General features: G+C 43.6%; 1 protein-coding gene across 6 annotated transcripts in view; it reads right to left on the bottom strand.

Annotated features, from left to right (window-relative positions):
• TPD52L1 (TPD52 like 1) overlaps window positions 1-18,033 on the bottom strand; it is a 172,195-nt gene that overhangs the window by 74,149 nt on the left and 80,013 nt on the right. For all 6 annotated transcript variants that reach the window (XM_068231460.1, XM_068231463.1, XM_068231458.1 and 3 more), the window contains exon 3: window positions 12,938-13,086. In XM_068231460.1, the coding sequence (XP_068087561.1) occupies window positions 12,938-13,086 (149 nt within the window). The remainder of the gene's footprint in view (window positions 1-12,937; window positions 13,087-18,033) is intronic.

The raw sequence follows: 18,033 nt of genomic DNA, 5'->3' as shown, positions 1-18,033 counted from the left end.
TTGAAAATAAGGTTCTTCTGACCTTTGCAGGTGGGGGCCCCTAAGCAGCTTGGGGCCCTAGGCAATTGCCCAATTTTACCCCATGGAAGCAGTTACCCTGGGTTCTCCCTGCTGTTCATTTATCATTAGGCAGCACAATATACAACTGCATACAGACACCATCTGCCATGCTAGGCTGCTACACATTTCTGTATCATTTGCCATTAGAAAGCTTGGAGTGGTTCCAAATACCCAGATTACTTATATATGGAAAAATGTAAAAGTGGATTTCCCACAGAAAGTATAAGCTGACATTTAACCACATGTTACATAACCTGACATTAGAGAAATCGTGCAATTGCACTCATAAGCATACGCCTGCAGCGGGAAGTCTTTGTAATACATTCAGAACAGCCGGCATTTCTTAGACAAATGCCTCACTGCAGGTATGCATGTGTCTGCAGTCACATGACCGCCACGTCACTGACCCATCAGCAATATGCTCCAATATAATATATGTGATGTCATCTAATAACAGATACTGCTTTCTAAATCCATGCCAGGCTTGCTGCAACTCATATATTTCCCAGTGAATGAACACAGTAGGTATATTTGTACTGCTCATCTGAGACTGAACGTCACTGTTATCCAAACATTTTAGAAAGTGAGGAAGAATTGCTGACACAATACCTCCACTGAATTCTCCAGTATGTAAAGTCTGGAGTAACATCCGAGGCATTAAGATCAGTGATCCATGCACTGACTTCATTAGGTACATGTGATCCAGGCTGAACTCTATCCCCAAGCACAGGCTGAGACTCTCTCTGGATAAGCAGCTGTGGCATCCCAATACCGTTCACCTTTTTAACCAATTAACACATTACAGGCCTCGATAGGCTGCAAATGTGATTTTCAGGCCAATTAGCTATAATTTTACTCCCGTGTAATTTTCAATTTGTGTTTTGCTTGCAGCTAAATAATATACAAGCCATCTAAAGTAAATCAGCTTAATTCCCGCTTTCCTTTCCTAAGTAAACTTCATTCCCATTATTTCTACAGAACTTTTCAGCCTATCTGTAAATTGTCATATTTATAAATGAGTCAGTCAGCTTCAATGATCACTGTTTTTATAAGGGGAGTCTGGGAGTCCTGTTGTGCTTCTGGCATCAGTAGCGTCTGAATCACGCACCTGAAACAAGCATGCAGCTAATCCAGTCAGACTTGTGTCCGGGCACCTGATCTGCATGTTTGTTCAGGGTTTGTGGGAAAAACAAGCATGCAGCTAATCCAGTCAGACTTGTGTCCGGGCACCTGATCTGCATGCTTGTTCAGGGTTTGTGGGAAAAACAAGCACGCAGCTAATCCAATCAGACTTGTGTCCAAGCACCTGATCTGCATGCTTGTTCAGGGTTTGTGGGAAAAACAAGCATGCAGCTAATCCAGTCAGACTTGTGTCCGAGCACCTGATCTGCATGTTTGTTCAGGGTTTGTGGGAAAAACAAGCATGCAGCTAATCCAGTCAGACTTGTGTCCGAGCACCTGATCTGCATGTTTGTTCAGGGTTTGTGGGAAAAACAAGCATGCAGCTAATCCAGTCAGACTTGTGTCCGGGCACCTGATCTGCATGTTTGTTCAGGGTTTGTGGGAAAAACAAGCATGCAGCTAATCCAGTCAGACTTGTGTCCGAGCACCTGATCTGCATGTTTGTTCAGGGTTTGTGGGAAAAACAAGCATGCAGCTAATCCAGTCAGACTTGTGTCCGGGCACCTGATCTGCATGTTTGTTCAGGGTTTGTGGGAAAAACAAGCATGCAGCTAATCCAGTCAGACTTGTGTCCGGGCACCTGATCTGCATGTTTGTTCAGGGTTTGTGGGAAAAACAAGCATGCAGCTAATCCAGTCAGACTTGTGTCCAGGCACCTGATCTGCATGTTTGTTCAGGGTTTGTGGGAAAAACAAGCATGCAGCTAATCCAGTCAGACTTGTGTCCGGGCACCTGATCTGCATGTTTGTTCAGGGTTTGTGGGAAAAACAAGCATGCAGCTAATCCAGTCAGACTTGTGTCCGGGCACCTGATCTGCATGCTTGTTCAGGGTTTGTGGGAAAAACAAGCATGCAGCTAATCCAGTCAGACTTGTGTCCGGGCACCTGATCTGCATGTTTGTTCAGGGTTTGTGGGAAAAACAAGCATGCAGCTAATCCAGTCAGACTTGTGTCCGGGCACCTGATCTGCATGCTTGTTCAGGGTTTGTGGGAAAAACAAGCATGCAGCTAATCCAGTCAGACTTGTGTCCAGGCACCTGATCTGCATGTTTGTTCAGGGTTTGTGGGAAAAAGAGATTAGAGACACAGGATCAGAAGTTCAGAGAGGCAACTTGCATTGTATAAAAGGAAATTAATATGTCAGCCTGCACCCCAAGTTCCCTTTAACAAAACTCTGCCATCCTGGCACTCGGGGTAAAATGCAAATTCCCATAGGCTAAAGTGGAGGCTCTAGATTCATTTTGGTCAACTTTGTGCAATCAAAATCTGTTTTAGTTGATGACAAAAAAATGTGAATGTAATTTGGATGTCATGCCAGTAATGTCCCTATGAGTTTTCTTATATTACAGCTGAACTATGCAGCCACAGTGTACACATTGCACCTCTTTTACCCCTTTTTTATTCATGTGTCTACTGTTTTCATTTACACAACTGGACACAAAAACTAACTATAACAAGTAACTTGTCTATATCTAGCAAATCTAGCTGCAAACAGCTTCAACTGTATATGATTATTTCTTCCTGTGATACAATGACTACAGCCATGTTCTGCTTGTCATCATAACACAAGCAAGCTGATAGCATCTTCAGCCCTCAGCTCAATCCTCTCTCCTCCTACCTCCTCCCCTCTGCCTCAGAAAACTATGGCTAGTAACACCTCCTCCTCCTGCCCAAACTGAGCTCCCATAATCCCTTGCTACATTGCTCTAAGAGTGCCAAGGCACAAAAGGAGCTGTGGGCGAGGCTTGTTAAGTTTATAGGGAATTTGAGTAGTAAACCAAAAAAGAATAAAAAAATCCACTTTAAGTCTGTAATCCATGTAAGCTCTCAATCTCTGCACCACCACCATCTCTGGAGACAAAGCAATGTGAAGTATCAATTACCTGATAAATTGCTCATGTGCATTTTCATGGATTCAATTCACAGCAGAAATTCTCCTAGAAAGACCATTCGTCTATGCTAAAACCAATGGCTGTATGCCAAATAACGCTGGGAGTATTATTATTGTCTATTCATATAGCACTGAAATCTTCCACAGCACTTTCATCATGTTACTACCTGTCCCTCTCACGGGCTCACAACCTAATCCCTACCATATTCACAGTCTAATTTATCTTTCATAGTCTAAGGCCATTTTGAAGGGGGGGGGGGGGGGGGTGTCAAAAAACTGTATATTCCTGAGATGTGGAAGGAATCAAGAGTGCCCAGAGGAAACACATCCTGACGCAGATTTAAACCTGCTAACCCAGCACTGTCAAATGAGAGTGTTATCAAATGCTAAGGTTACCCTGGCCCCACGTGCCACTCTATAAGGGGCATTTATCAAGAGTATATGTAAAAGAGAAACCGAGAGCCCAATAGTGTAATATGTTAAGGCAAGTGAAGTATAAAAAGAGTATAAATTTATACTCACAAACCAGGGTTACCTCCAGGCAACCACTGTATAGGCAGGTGAGGAGATTTTCCCGTCCTCACTCAGGATTTAAGAAGTCGCTCTCCGTAGACAGTAGAAAAAAAGGGGTATCCCCCTCCACCAAGGGTGGATATGTATGAGTAAATACGTGTAAAACAGAGGCGCCAAAAGTATAAAAACAAATTCTTAAAAATTTAAAATTGCTTTGGAGGCAGTGGTGGACTTACCTCCTGTAAGCAGACCCAAGAGGCTGTATTATTTCAACAAAGTATTTATTGGGTATACTCCAGGGGGATTTCGCCCCCACAGCCTCCAAGGGTAATTACATTAATGCCTTTTATTCCCTAGTACTCCACGACCTACAGAAACTCCCCACTGATATATCTACTCACATAACCAACCTCACCCGAACACAGAAAACAGCGGTCAAAACTCTTCAGAAAAATCCTAATATCATTATTAAACCAGCAGACAAGGGGGGAGGTATTGTCGTCCTGAATAGAGACGACTACTTAGAGGAGGCAGAACGCCTCCTCGGGGACCACAATTATTATGAACAACTAGACATAGACCCCACTGCAGAACTTAACAGAACGTTAAAATCATTTATAAACGAAGCCCTACTGAATAATATTCTCACAAAAAACGAAAGAAACTATATTATCAATACTAACCCTAAGACTCCATTTTTCTACTACTTGCCAAAGATCCACAAATCCCTTTCCAAACCTCCAGGACGTCCCATCATATCAGGGATAGATTCCATGACAAGTAATCTATCACGGTTTGTAGACAAACACCTACAACCACATGTCTTGTCCCTTAACTCATATCTTAGAGACTCGTCACACCTCATAGATCTCCTCAATAATACCGGTTGGCATAATGACTACGTATGGCTCACATGCGATGTCACCTCACTCTACACAAATATACCCCATACATATGGCATAAAGGCCATCCAATACTTCCTATCTACTAACCAACAGATGCCCCAGAATCAACAAGCTTTCATTTCCCACTGTACGGAATTTATACTACAAAATAATATATTCACCTTCAATAAAAAAATCTTCCATCAGACCAATGGGACCGCGATGGGTTCGGCATTCGCCCCGTCCTATGCAAACCTCTCTATGGGCATGTTTGAACTGGAAAAGATGCAACATAACAACCCTTTTGCAGAGAACATTGTATTTTACAAAAGATACATAGATGACTTAATCATGATATGGAAAGGAAAAACTAATCTTATTCCAATATTCATTAACTATCTCAACTCCAATACAGCTAGTCTACAATTCACTTATCATCAAGATCCACTCACCATAGACTATCTAGACCTAACACTTTTTATAGAATCCAATACCATTAAAACAAAGACCTTTTTCAAAGCAGTAGATGCTAATAATTACATACACTTTGACAGCTTCCACCACCGCCCCTGGACCATTAACACCCCATACAGCCAGTTTAAAAGAATACACAAGAATTGCACAGATCCCTTAGACTACCAGATACAATCAGAAATTCTAACAAAAAAATTTTTGGCCCGAAAATATCCCAAAAAATTGATGAAAGACGCTAAATTCCGAGCCAATAAACCACGCAATCCACATTTCGACACCACCGATACAGCAAAATCCAATATACCCAGATTCATCACACGTTACAACGCCCAACACTCACAGATTAGATCTATTCTCAGGAACAGATGGGAAATTTTATTACAAGATCCGTACCTTCGACCAACCATTCCATCAACCCCGGCTATTACCTTCAGACGAGCACCCAATTTGCGTAACATTTTAGCACCGAGCCGACTTAAATTACCCACAGAAGATGGACATTTCCAACCACAATCCTCACCCGGTTGTGCTCCTTGTAGAAATGCCCGATGTTTGGCATGTCCGTTCATCCAAACCACCAATACTTTTTCCTCTAATACAACCAAGACATTATACCAAATCAAAAATCATCTCACATGTACTACCAGATATGTCATTTATGTTATCTCGTGTCCCTGCCACCTCCAATACGTGGGACGCACTACCCAACCAGCACGTAGTAGAATTGGTCAACACAAGAGAAATATACTAAAAAATTTTCCTCTCCACAGCGTCTCCAGACACTTTAGCACTCACCACAATAGCGACCCCACTAAGTTTCACATCACACTCATAGAAACCATTAATCAACACCAACCGGATGCTTTTGGCAAATTAAAATCAAGGGAGATGTTCTGGATTCAAATACTGAGAACCCTGGTACCCGAGGGGCTCAATGAACAGTTAGAAAAAATTCATTGAATCCGTAATTACTACTATAATAATTATTATTATTTTTTACCCAGTCGCCTCTTTTATTATCCTTTGTTTCTTAAACTACGCCTATTACCAATTGTAGAATCTTTTTTATACATGTTTTTTTATATATATGTTATCGACCTTTGGATAAGTCCATATAAATTTGGGTATATTTGTGCATTGATATGCGTATGTGTGTACTTAATTACCCAATCTTTCCTTGTATAAAATTCACTTTATACATTTAGGTATAGCCCTATGTCTGTAGTTTTTATACTATTATGAATTTATTACTTGACATAATTGTTGTTTTATCTGTTTTTAGGTCCTTTAAACTTATTGTTACTTTTAACTATGCAAATATAATACAGACATGGTTTTTTTGGGGAAAAAAAGACTATACAATGTGTAGGGTCCAAGATGTATAAATTATTCATAGAACACCAGTAATAATGAACTTGCCCACTAGGTGGCACAAAAAGTTTTATACAATACACCCATAGAAGATATAACCACCTAAATGATTGAAATATTAAAACTTGATAGCGCGTCTATGCCTTCCCCCATACTACAAATGAACTAGCCCTAAGATGAAATAAACTCTTTTCCCCCATACGCGGGGAGCGAACAGCGCTATTTTCCCACACCTGCCCATAAACAGAATGGCCGCATGTTAATCGGCGCATGCGTACTAAGAGTCGCATGACGCCAGCGGACGCCGCCCACTCCCAGCGCCCGCAACATTATGTATAGACGAGGTCCATGCCTACAGCACACGTCACCAAGGAGACTAAATGCCCGCAGTCGCTTCCCTACTACGTAATCTGATGCCAGCCCGCTCCGCCTCCTGATTGGCCAGGACGGCGGAGAATGACCATATGAACAGCTACACGGGAACCCTCTGGCAACAAGGCGCCAAGCGTGTCCCGGATCGATTGCTGGTAAGAGCTACACCCTTTAAATGATTACTATCTATTTAATCATGGACACTGTTGATCTTTATACTATAATCCCCACGCTGCCAGAAATCTCTTTAGTTGTCTGATGATTGCTACTGATTTCTTTACTTCACTCCTCACCCCCAGCCCCCATCCACTATCTGCTAGTCACTATAAAAAGCACAGGTCCCCTTTTGACAACCACTACAAAGAGCAGAATGATTAACCAACCAATCAATCACCCCACTATTGGGTATACAAAATTTCCATTATATTACGCCGTAACCAATCAACATTATACTGTACCCAATCTATCACCACCACATTGAGCCCTTATATACTAATAATCCAATATATTACGCCATACCCAATCTATCACTATCACATTGAGTCCTTATATGATTATCCACGAACATATGACTGTGGTCAGGTGCACACGCCTACATGCATCTATGTATATATATAAGTATAGAAACGGATGGGTATATGACTATATGACTACATTTGTTTTTTCTTCTGTTTTTATATATATGAGCATTTGGTTTTTGACACGCATAAAATGTGCCTTTGTTCATAGATGTATGCTCCTGTTGTGTATTGCCTGAGGAAGCGGGTGCAAAGCCTGTGAAACGCGTTGCGAAATCCCCCTGGAGTATACCCAATAAATACTTTGTTGAAATAAAGCGAAATCCCCCTGGAGTATACCCAATAAATACTTTGTTGAAATAATACAGCCTCTTGGGTCTGCTTACAGGAGGTAAGTCCACCACTGCCTCCAAAGCAATTTTAAATTTTTAAGAATTTGTTTTTATACTTTTGGCGCCTCTGTTTTACACGTATTTATCAAGAGTGTCTGAGACAAAATATTGGTAGTTTTTTGAAATCCGTGCAGAACTGTCTCAGACATTAAGAAATCACCAAATAGTGCAGTTTCCTTCTTAAACTGTTCTTAAATAGGAGGAGTTAGGAAGGTTTCTCAGACAGTGGAGTGTAAGAGAAATAGCTGTTTCTGAGGTAACCAATACATCTGCTGTATTGCATCAATGCCCAGCACTTGAAGGGTTAAGCACAGAACAGCTTCACAGATTTCAGCAGGGGGAGGAGCACTTCACAAATCATGCCTAGGCTATGCTTCACAAGCCGTAGAAGTGATATTAAGAACTTCTTAATCTGCTGCAGTTTAGGAATGGATTCACACTTTTCTTAACTGTAGTGCAATTCTAGAAATTCACACTAAACTGCCTCTATTAAGTAGGATTTAAGAAGTTTCTTATTATCATGTTTCTTATTATCAACCTCCTTCTGGTTCGACCTGTTTAAGAAGAAAAAAAAAACTGTTGGCAATGCTTTGATAAATCTGGCCCAATGTAACTAGACTAGAATGCAGTCGCATGTTGAGAGGGAGTGGCCCACATTGCTAAAACCCTCTCCAATTTACCAAGCGAAAAGGGGCCCGTATTGCCCACAGCTGTCTCATTTTATTAAACACCTTTACTGCTTATGTTTTTGTACTTATGTTCAAAAAATATTATTGTATTTTTCTGTTAAATACCTTTACATTATTTTGAAAATATGCTTGTTTTTCAGCCTGCAAAACTTCAACCCATTTCTAACTGTAAGAAATTAACAGTAAAGTGAAACAATGAATAAATCCATAAACATATATACATTACACACCTTTACATTAGTTGCTTTAAAAGATTACTAGTTATTAATCGTTTCAGTCATTTTAAGTGACGATTGCAGTAGATGCATGTAAACACATCTGTATGTGGCAGTGAGTGTATCCTGATGTAATGCTCCTACCACAATCTACAGCATTTTTTGTAAAATAATTCAGTGTTTGTTTTGTTTGTCCATTAAGTGCATTGAATAATTTAGCATGGGCAATCTCTAAATGGTAAACTTTAATTTCTACTCCACAATAAAGGGCTTTGCTGCAACTTAAGCTTTCAGAGTATATCTCAGAGGTTACTGATTTGGTTTCAGGGAGTAGTATCTAAAATGTAGGTTCCTGCAGGTTCTCAGCAGATGGTACAGTTACCCCAGGAGCACTTCATTTGGTTTAAAGGGTACTTTAACTTAGCATAGCAAGTTCATTACAAGCAAGGATTAAATTAAAAAGAGCCAACTCATATATAAACAAATCTGAGTATGTATGTTTAGTTGTATTTAAAAGTATAAGGGGATATCTGGAAAGCATTTATATATTCTTTGTTAGGTTCGCCTAACATATTATATTCTGTGCCTAACATATTATATTCTGTGCACGTATCATGAGATACTTAAAGGAATACTATTGATACCCAAGTGTTCTAAAATGACAGTGTGCAAATAATGTCTAAGTAGCTGTGTAAACATTTTACTACTTTTCATGTTAAATATCAGAGGCAAAAGCTGTAATTTATTGAGGGTAGGATTTAGCTATATTGGTACAAATCAATTGAAGAAAGGGGTGTCTGCTTCAATGCACAGCCAGAGTTGCATATCAGACTACAGAAAGCACAAGTCTGGCTCCCTTGAAGAGTTCAGAGCTGCCAGGAATGCCCTAAATCGTGAACTGAAGCATGCAAAGAGGGCCTACTCGGACAAGCTGTGTCTGAGCCTTCAGTCCAACAACTCACGTGAGGTCTGGGAAGGCCTGAGGGCAGTTACAAACTTCAAGCCCCCCCAGCAAACGCCACCTAGCACCCAGCTGGCTGATGAACTCAATGACTTCTATTGCAGGTTCGAGCAAAGTCCCAAGCAGCCTGGAGTCTCTGGGGCCATGGCTAGAGAGGCGCACTCCCCTCCACCTAACTTAGAGGACAGTGGTCCCGCAGCTTCAGAGGCAGTCCAAGAAGCGGAGGTGCTACGTCACCTGCGCAAACTCAACCCCAGGAAAGCCTCAGGCCCGGATGGCGTGTCGTCAATCTGTCTGAGAACGTGTGCAGTCCAGCTAGCTCCTGTCCTCACCTCCATCTCCAACAGGTCTCTAAAGGAAGGCAAGGTCCCCTCCTGCTTTAAGAGATCCACGATCATCCCAGTCCCCAAAAAACCGGGGAACACAGATCACAATAATTTCAGACCAGTAGCCCTAACCCCCACCATCATGAAGATCTTTGAGCGGCTCATTCTTGCCTCGCTGAAGAGTATCCACGAACGCCCACCTGGACTCACATCAATTTGCCTACAGGGCCAATAGGTCGGTAGAGGACGCCATCAACATCAGTCTGGCATACATCACGGAGCACCTCGATAGACCTGACTCTTATGCTAGGCTCCTGTTCTTGGACTTCAGTTCTGCGTTCAATACCATCTACCCAGACATCCTGCTTGCCAACCTTGCACAGCTGAGAGTAGCCCCCTACCTCTGCATGTGGATTAGAGACTTCCTTTCAAACAGATCGCAGAAAGTTAAGCTTGGCAATTGCTACTCCAGCGAGCGAACAACTAACACAGGAGCACCGCAGGGGTGTGTTTTGTCCCTGGCTCCTGTTCTCATTATACACCAACAACTGCACCTCAACTGATGACTCTGTCAGGATCATTAAATTTGCAGATGACACAACAATCATCGGCCTCATCAGCAGGAATAGCGAGCAAGCCTATCGTTATGAGATAGACAGGATCTGCAACTGGTGCAAAGACAACAATCTCATCCTCAATGCGGCAAAGACTGTTGAACTGATTGTGGACTAGTGTTGGGCGAACACCTGGATGTTCGGGTTCGGGCCGAACAGGCCGAACATCGGCCAGATGTTCGGCATGTTCGGCCCGAACGCCGAACTCAATGGGAGTCAATGGGACCCCCGAACATGCCCATTTTGGGGGCCCTATGGGGTCGCAGGCATAAGGGGGGAGCATGCCCCGGTCGCGGGGGGGGTCGGAAATTCCCCCCACCCCCTCCGCTAGCGCTCCCCCCTCTGCCCGCTTCTCCATACAAAAAGTTTGAAACAAGTTCAATAGTACCTGGCTGGTGGCACTGGCTGGCAGTGGAGTGAGGAGGAGGAGGAGTCCGAGTAGCAGAGTGACGTTGAGGCCGGGCAGCGGGCGGTTCAGCGCTAGTACCCTTGTGGTACTTCCGCCCTTTCTCTGACCTCACGTCCTCTGCGTGATGACGCATACGAGGGTACGCGTGATGCGTACCCTCGTATGCAGAGGACGTGAGGTCAGAGAAAGGGCGGAAGTACCACAAGGGTACTAGCGCTGAACCGCCCGCTGCCCGGCCTCAACGTCACTCTGCTACTCGGACTCCTCCTCACTCCACTGCCAGCCAGTGCCACCAGCCAGGTACTATTGAACTTGTTTCAAACTTTTTGTATGGGGAAGCGGGCAGAGGGGGGAGCGCTAGCGGAGGGGGTGGGGGGAATTTCCGACCCCCCCCGCGATTGGGGCATGCTCCCCCCTTATGCCTGCGACCCCATAGGGGGCATAGGGGGGCAGTATTCGGCCGAACAGGGCCCTGTTCGGCCGAACAGGGGCCCTGTTCGGCCATGTTCGGCCATGCATTCTGCAGTTCGGGCGAACCCCGAACAGTTTGGCCGAACACCACCAGGTGTTCGGCCGAACTCGAACATCACCCGAACAGGGTGATGTTCTGCAGAACCCGAACAGTGGCGAACACTGTTCGCCCAACACTATTGTGGACTATAGGAAGCGTTCGCCCCCCCTCCTTCCAGTTTACATTGGGGAGACCGAGGTCTCCAGGGTTCCGTGCGTTAGGATTCCTCGGCACAACCATTACTAATGACCTAAGATGGTGGGAGAACTCCACTAAAATCCAAAAGAAGGCACAGCAGCAGCTATTTTTGCTGCGCCAGCTGAAAAAATTCGGCATCCCGCGTGAACTGCTTAAGAGCTTTTACACGGCTACCGTGGAATCCATCCTGTGCTCCTCTCTCATCGTCTGGCATGCAGGGGCATCTGCCAGGGACAAGTACAAACTGCATAGAGTAATCAGCACCGCAGAAAAGATCATCGGAGTGCTCCTGCCGCCCCTTGATCTTCTCCACACTACCAGAATGAGGACAAGAGCCATCAAGATCTCGCAGGACCCCTCCCACCCCGGCAACCGCTTCTTCAAGCTTCTCCCACTGGGCCGCCGTTTCAGAGCCATCCCCTCCAGAACCACTAGACGCTGGAATACCTTCTTCCCTCAGGCGGTACACCTTCTGAACTCAACCTCGAGCCCCCCATGACCAGTTCAGCCATCCCCTGGCCCTTGCCCTGAATGCATGTCCCCTAGGCTCTCCATGTGTGTTATGTTATTTTTGATGTAGTGCAATGCTATGTTGTATATGTTTGCTATGTTTGTATATGTTCGACTGCCATGCAATGCTATGTTGTATATGTTTGCTATGTTTGTATATGTTCGACTGCCATGCCATGTGTACCAAAAACAATTCCGGGTACGTCATTCCGCATACTTGGCGAATAAAGCTTATTCTGATTCTGATTCTGAAATATCAAACATATCAAACTCTGAAAGCAAAAACAGCAAAAAGCTGTGACAATTAGTTACATTTCCTCTGCTCTCTTCAGACACTTCAGTCAGAAACACAGGACACAGGAGCTGCAGCTGTTAGGATCTCTCTCTCTCTTTGTCACACACAGAGCTACACGGATCAAGTGTGAGGGGAATTTCCCCTCTCCTCATGGCTCAGTCAGCCGTCAGTTTTGGCGTCAGTAAACTTTGAATGTATTTTGCTAACAGTAAAAAAAGAAGTTGCTACTAAAATGTATACACCAGTACTTAGCAGCACTTCCCAAACAATTCCTGTGTCAATTGAAAATAATATGTGAATCGATAGTATTCCTTTAATGTTATCCACAATACAGGGATCTTATATACTGTATATTTCATAAAGGGGTGTTTACTTGACAAAAAGTTCAACAAGGGTAAAACCCGCCATATGTGCGCACATTAATCAGTCCTATGTTCAGACCTTGCCTTTATCATAGCTATATGTAACAGGAAGTAAAGTGCGCTAGCAGTGCAGTACAGTGATATGCATTGTAGAGGCACCTAGATATGCTGTGGGTGGCAATAGTACTTACGCGGTGTGAGTCTGCACATCATGCCAGCTGCGACTGAAGTTCTGCTTCAGCTCGTTCATCATGCTGACTCCCAGCTTATGCTTTATCTCTGCCAGGTGCTTCTCTTTAGCTGCTAACACTTGACGTAGAGTCACAATTTCATCTTCCAGCTTTGTGAACAGAAAAATTAACACAGTCAAAGGTCAAACAGACTGCACTGTGTCTGTATCCTAATGTGCACTTCTTTTACAGTGTTGCATTTATATACATATGGACAGGGCATTGCTATGCTGATTCCTGCACAGTTTACTGTACTATTAAAGAAAAATCCCATTGGAAAAGTTCAGAAGATAGGCAGCTGAATATATGCAAAACAAGAAATTTTAGTAAATATCACGCGTCCATCCCCTTACCAAATAACAACCATACATATAAATTATACATATAAAAACATATGATTAAAATGTATTTTTTCTTGCACATCTATTAAAACAGTTCCAGACTAAAATCTAATCTAATAGATGCCTGTGCTAACTATCAGTAATTGGGCGCCTAGGCGGTGAGTTGGGAGCCCAATGCAGTAGTTGTAGCCGATTGGCTACTATGATGGTAACTATTAGAGGAGCCAATCAACTATTGTGAAGACGATTAGCTACAAATAGCGGTTTTGCTGATTGTGCGCCGGAGTTAGTGTTAAGCAGTTAGGCACTAGGAAGGGGAGGTTAGTGTTAGGCATTATTAGGGTAAGTTAGTGTTATGCATGGGGGCTAGAGTTAGGCACAAGGAAGGAAGGTTTGCATTAGAATGATAAGAAACAATTAGTCTGCGACTGTTGTTAGTTAAAATGCATTACATATTACATTTTAATTACTTAAAACTCCAGGATTTGTGTATATGTTTAGTTGTTTAAAATAAGTAGCTAGCAAGAGAGAAGGAGTTGCTTCCCCAGCACAGAGCAGATCAGCTTACCCAGCCCATCTTCTTCCTCTGTTGCTAAGATATTAACTCTATACAGCCAGCACTGCAGCAACTGCAATGCAGTTTTTTACTTTGTATCCAGCATCTCCCTGCATTTCGCCCTTTTCACACCATCACCAAGTGTGTTTATAAAAGTCGAGTCCACCTTCACTGTGCTCACAAGAAAAGGCTATAAAACATCCTCTCCCACTACCTCCGTGATAATCTTATATGGGTGATAGAAGAATTTGGATGAGACGGAATGCTGTGTTCTAGGCAAAGCAGCAACCATCATTAGCAACAGAAAGAAAAAAATGCTTTCTATGAGCGTCCAACCCAATTGAAAAATTGCACTACTCCGTAGGAGGAGCTGTACTGGTTAATTACTGGAATACTGTAGCAAATACAAATTTAATAACCAATACTGCTGCATGTGCTGTAAAAAGGTACAAATTTTATTATGTGACATTTACCACCAAAATAGCTGGCCAAGACAAGGAAAAATACTTTAAAATTGCCTAAAAACATGAATCAGCACGATGAGCACATGTATAGATGATTGACACAGACCTTGGATTGTGTGTAATTAAGCCCAAGTGGCCTGGCCTCAAACCTGTGCACAAACAAGGGCAACACTCACAATCTTCATTGGCCAAACCAATACCATGTATCTAAAGTTTGCCACCGACCCAAAGATGATATATGTCAAGTCCAAAATCGCCCAGCAACAGCCTATGCAAAAATTGGACAGACTACCAATCTTATTTGGTCGTATGTGGCCCCACCACCGACGCACACCGAGGCCTCAGGATGAGCTCACAGTCCTAGTTGGAACTTCAGTGCACACTGGAATTCATATGACCTCCATCAGTATCAAAGCAAGCTTCAATTTCACTGGAGTGATTCCCCTTTAAACCGCTTGCTGCAAGTAGATGTTTCTTTAGACACAAAAACAACCTCTGTTGCTGCTCCCTACGTGAGGCAAGCTCTGTATATATGATCTCCGTGGGGAAATATGACACAAGGTGGCAAAGCTCTTACCATCTCACTGTGGCTGGTGATGGTTAACTCACGGTTATATGGCGTTTAGGCTGTGGTAAGGTGACTCCAAAGCGTCTGTATACGCGTCTGGCCGCACTGGTGTCCCGTCTAACCTTGTAACCAGGGCTCTCCAAACCTTAGAGGGGACTTTCAGGAGCTTGCGGAGAGGCGTCCCTACTATCCGCGCTGCTCCCCTTCTCGCTATTCTCCACGTTCTGAGCCGTGTGGTATGCTTCCTGCTGGACGCCGTGTATACGGCTATGCGGCCATGCGTCTGGACATCTGCGTGAGCGCTCACCGTGCTGATTCGCCGCCTCCTGCTGACGCGTTTCGCCCCGCCCACGGGGCTTTCTCAAAGAAGTGACGTAGCTGACTTCCCCGTAATCCTCTCTTTATATTCACAGCAGTGTGGGCAGTTTTTTTCTTTTCCATGTGAATGAAAACTCATAAACAAATTATCCTGACATTAGTAAAGTTTATCAGTGCTTGAGACTAAGGCTCAAGCACTGATAAACTTTACTAATGTCAGGATAATATACATGAAAAAAGGCAAAGAAATAGGCAATGACACTAGTTTGGTTCGAGCCACAGTTGGCTCTTCATCAGGCCTTTAAAGGGAACCCGAGGTGAGAGGGAGGCTGACATGTTTATTTGCTTTTAAATAATGCACATTACCTGGCTGTCCTGCTGATTCTCTACCTCTAATACTTTAAGCCACAGACCCTAAACAAGCATGCAAATCAGATGTCTATGACAAGTTTGACAAGATTAGCTGCATGCTTGTGTGGGGTGTGTAATTTAGACAATACTGACCAGAAAGATCAGCAGAACTGCCAGGCAACGGGCATTGTTTAACCACTTGCCGACCGCACACTCATAACGTGCGTCGGCAAAGTGGCAGCTGCAGGACCAGCGACGCAGTACTGCGTCGCCAGCTGCAGCCTAATTAATCAGGAAGCAGCCGCTCGTACGAGCGGCTGCTTCCTGTCAAATCACGGCGGGGGGCTCCGTGAATAGCCTGCGGGCCGCCGATGGCGGCTCGCAGGCTAGATGTAAACACAAGCGGAAATAATCCGCTTTGTTTACATTTGTACGGCGCTGCTGCGCAGCAGCGCCGTAAGGCAGATCGGCGATCCCCGGCCAATCAGCGGCCGGGGATCGCCGCCATGTGACAGAGGACGTCCTGTCACTGGCTGCACAGGACGGATAGCGTCCTGTGCAGCCCGGATCACTGGGGGGACAGGTAGGAGAGGGAGGGGGAGGGAATGTCGCCGCGGAGGGGGGCTTTGAGGTGCCCCCCCCGCCACCCACAGCAGGCAGGAGAGATCAGACCCCCCCAGCACATCATCCCCATAGGGGGGAAAAAAGGGGGGCAATCTGATCTCCCTGCCTGCACCCTGATCTGTGCTGGGGGCTGCAGAGCCCACCCAGCACAGATCAATTAAACCAGCGCTGGTCCTTAAGGGGGGGTAAAGGGTGGGTCCTCAAGTGGTTAAATGGAAATAAATATGACAGCTTCTATAGGTCTCACACCTAGGGTTCCTTTTAAGTAACAGTGGGATGCAATCTCTATAAAGTTACGCAACAGCTTAACCAAAACACTTAGAAAAGTAAAGACAGTGGAATGCATCACAACCATCCTGTAATCAAATATAAATCCTGGAAGCCAGTACAATAACATAGGAATAAAATACAGTTCCAAAACAAGTGGTACTCATGCCAACAAAGCAATCCTATTCTATTTTGTGCAATGGCAAGTCTACAGCTTGTTGTTGAAGCACAACTTAGGCTGTGTTACATAGTTGTACAAGTTATTTTTTTATATTCAATAAGAGTTTTGACATTAGTCACAGTCTATCTTGAGACACTGTTTAAAATGTTGTCGTCTGCTCTTTTAAACACTGTGTACTATGGATGGAGTAAGTTTAATTGAGCTTGCAGAATGTGTTTTCTGCATCCTGCTATTAAGAAATAAGCCACACCCTGAAGCAGTTCTCATTCTATTGTCTTTAAAAATAACCATATTGTCACTGGAGCTTTTAGTCCAACAGTTGGTTTGTCTAGTTGGCTCCTGGGGAAACCAGTTTTAAGCCTCATTCACATAGCGTTGTAATCGCGGTTGCTTTCGGCGTTTTTGGACACGTTATTTTTCCCCTTCCCGGCGATTTCTGTGAGTTGGGCGGTTTTGGGAAGCGTTTTGTAAACGCTTTTGCAGAGCGATTCCTTTTTTTTTTACTTCCTGAACGCTTTGATTCGGAAAATAATAAATACAATGTCTTTATTCTTAAAAACACGAACGCAATCGCTACACAAAGCTTTTTGTGAGTGTTTTGTGTTTTTCCTATACCTTCCATTGTGGCAAATCGCCTCAAAAATGGTCCATGCAGCGCTTCTCTGAGCGGATCGGAAACAAACCGCTCAGATGTGAACTCTCTCATAGAGAATCGTTGCACAAGCGCTTTCAGAGCGATTTGGAAAAATTGCCAGTGCTTAAAAAACTCCAAAAGTGCCTCCAGTGTGAACGAGCCCTTAAAGCATGTTTAACCACTTCACCACTGAGGGGTTTTACCCCCTGAGCACCAGAGCAATTTTCACCTTTCAGCGCTCCTTCCATTCATTCGTCTATAACTTTATTATTACTTATCGCAATGAAATGAACTATATCTTGTTTTTTTCGCCACCAATTAGGCTTTCTTTAGGTGGGACATTATGCCAAGAATTATTTTTTTCTAAATGTGTTTTAATGGGAAAATAGGAAAAATGTGGGGAAAAAAATAATTATTTTTCAGTTTTCGGCCATTATAGTTTTTAAATAATGCATGCTACTGTAATTAAAACCCATGAAACGTATTTGCCCTTTTGTCCCGGTTATAAAACCATTTAACCACTTCACCACTGAGGGGTTTTACCCCCTGAGCACCAGAGCAATTTTCACCTTTCAGCGCTCCTTCCATTCATTCGTCTATAACTTTATCATTACTTATCGCAATGAAATGAACTATATCTTGTTTTTTCCGCCACCAATTAGGCTTTCTTTAGGTGGGACATTATGCCAAGAATTATTTTTTTTTAAATGTGTTTTAATGGGAAAATAGGAAAAATGTGGGGAAAAAAATAAT

This window comes from Hyperolius riggenbachi, chromosome 4 (genome assembly GCF_040937935.1).
Source record: "Hyperolius riggenbachi isolate aHypRig1 chromosome 4, aHypRig1.pri, whole genome shotgun sequence".
In the NCBI taxonomy this organism is placed as follows: domain Eukaryota; kingdom Metazoa; phylum Chordata; class Amphibia; order Anura; family Hyperoliidae; genus Hyperolius; species Hyperolius riggenbachi.
The sequence above is the reverse complement of the archived record's forward strand: the minus strand, read 5'-3'. Positions and strand labels throughout refer to the sequence as shown.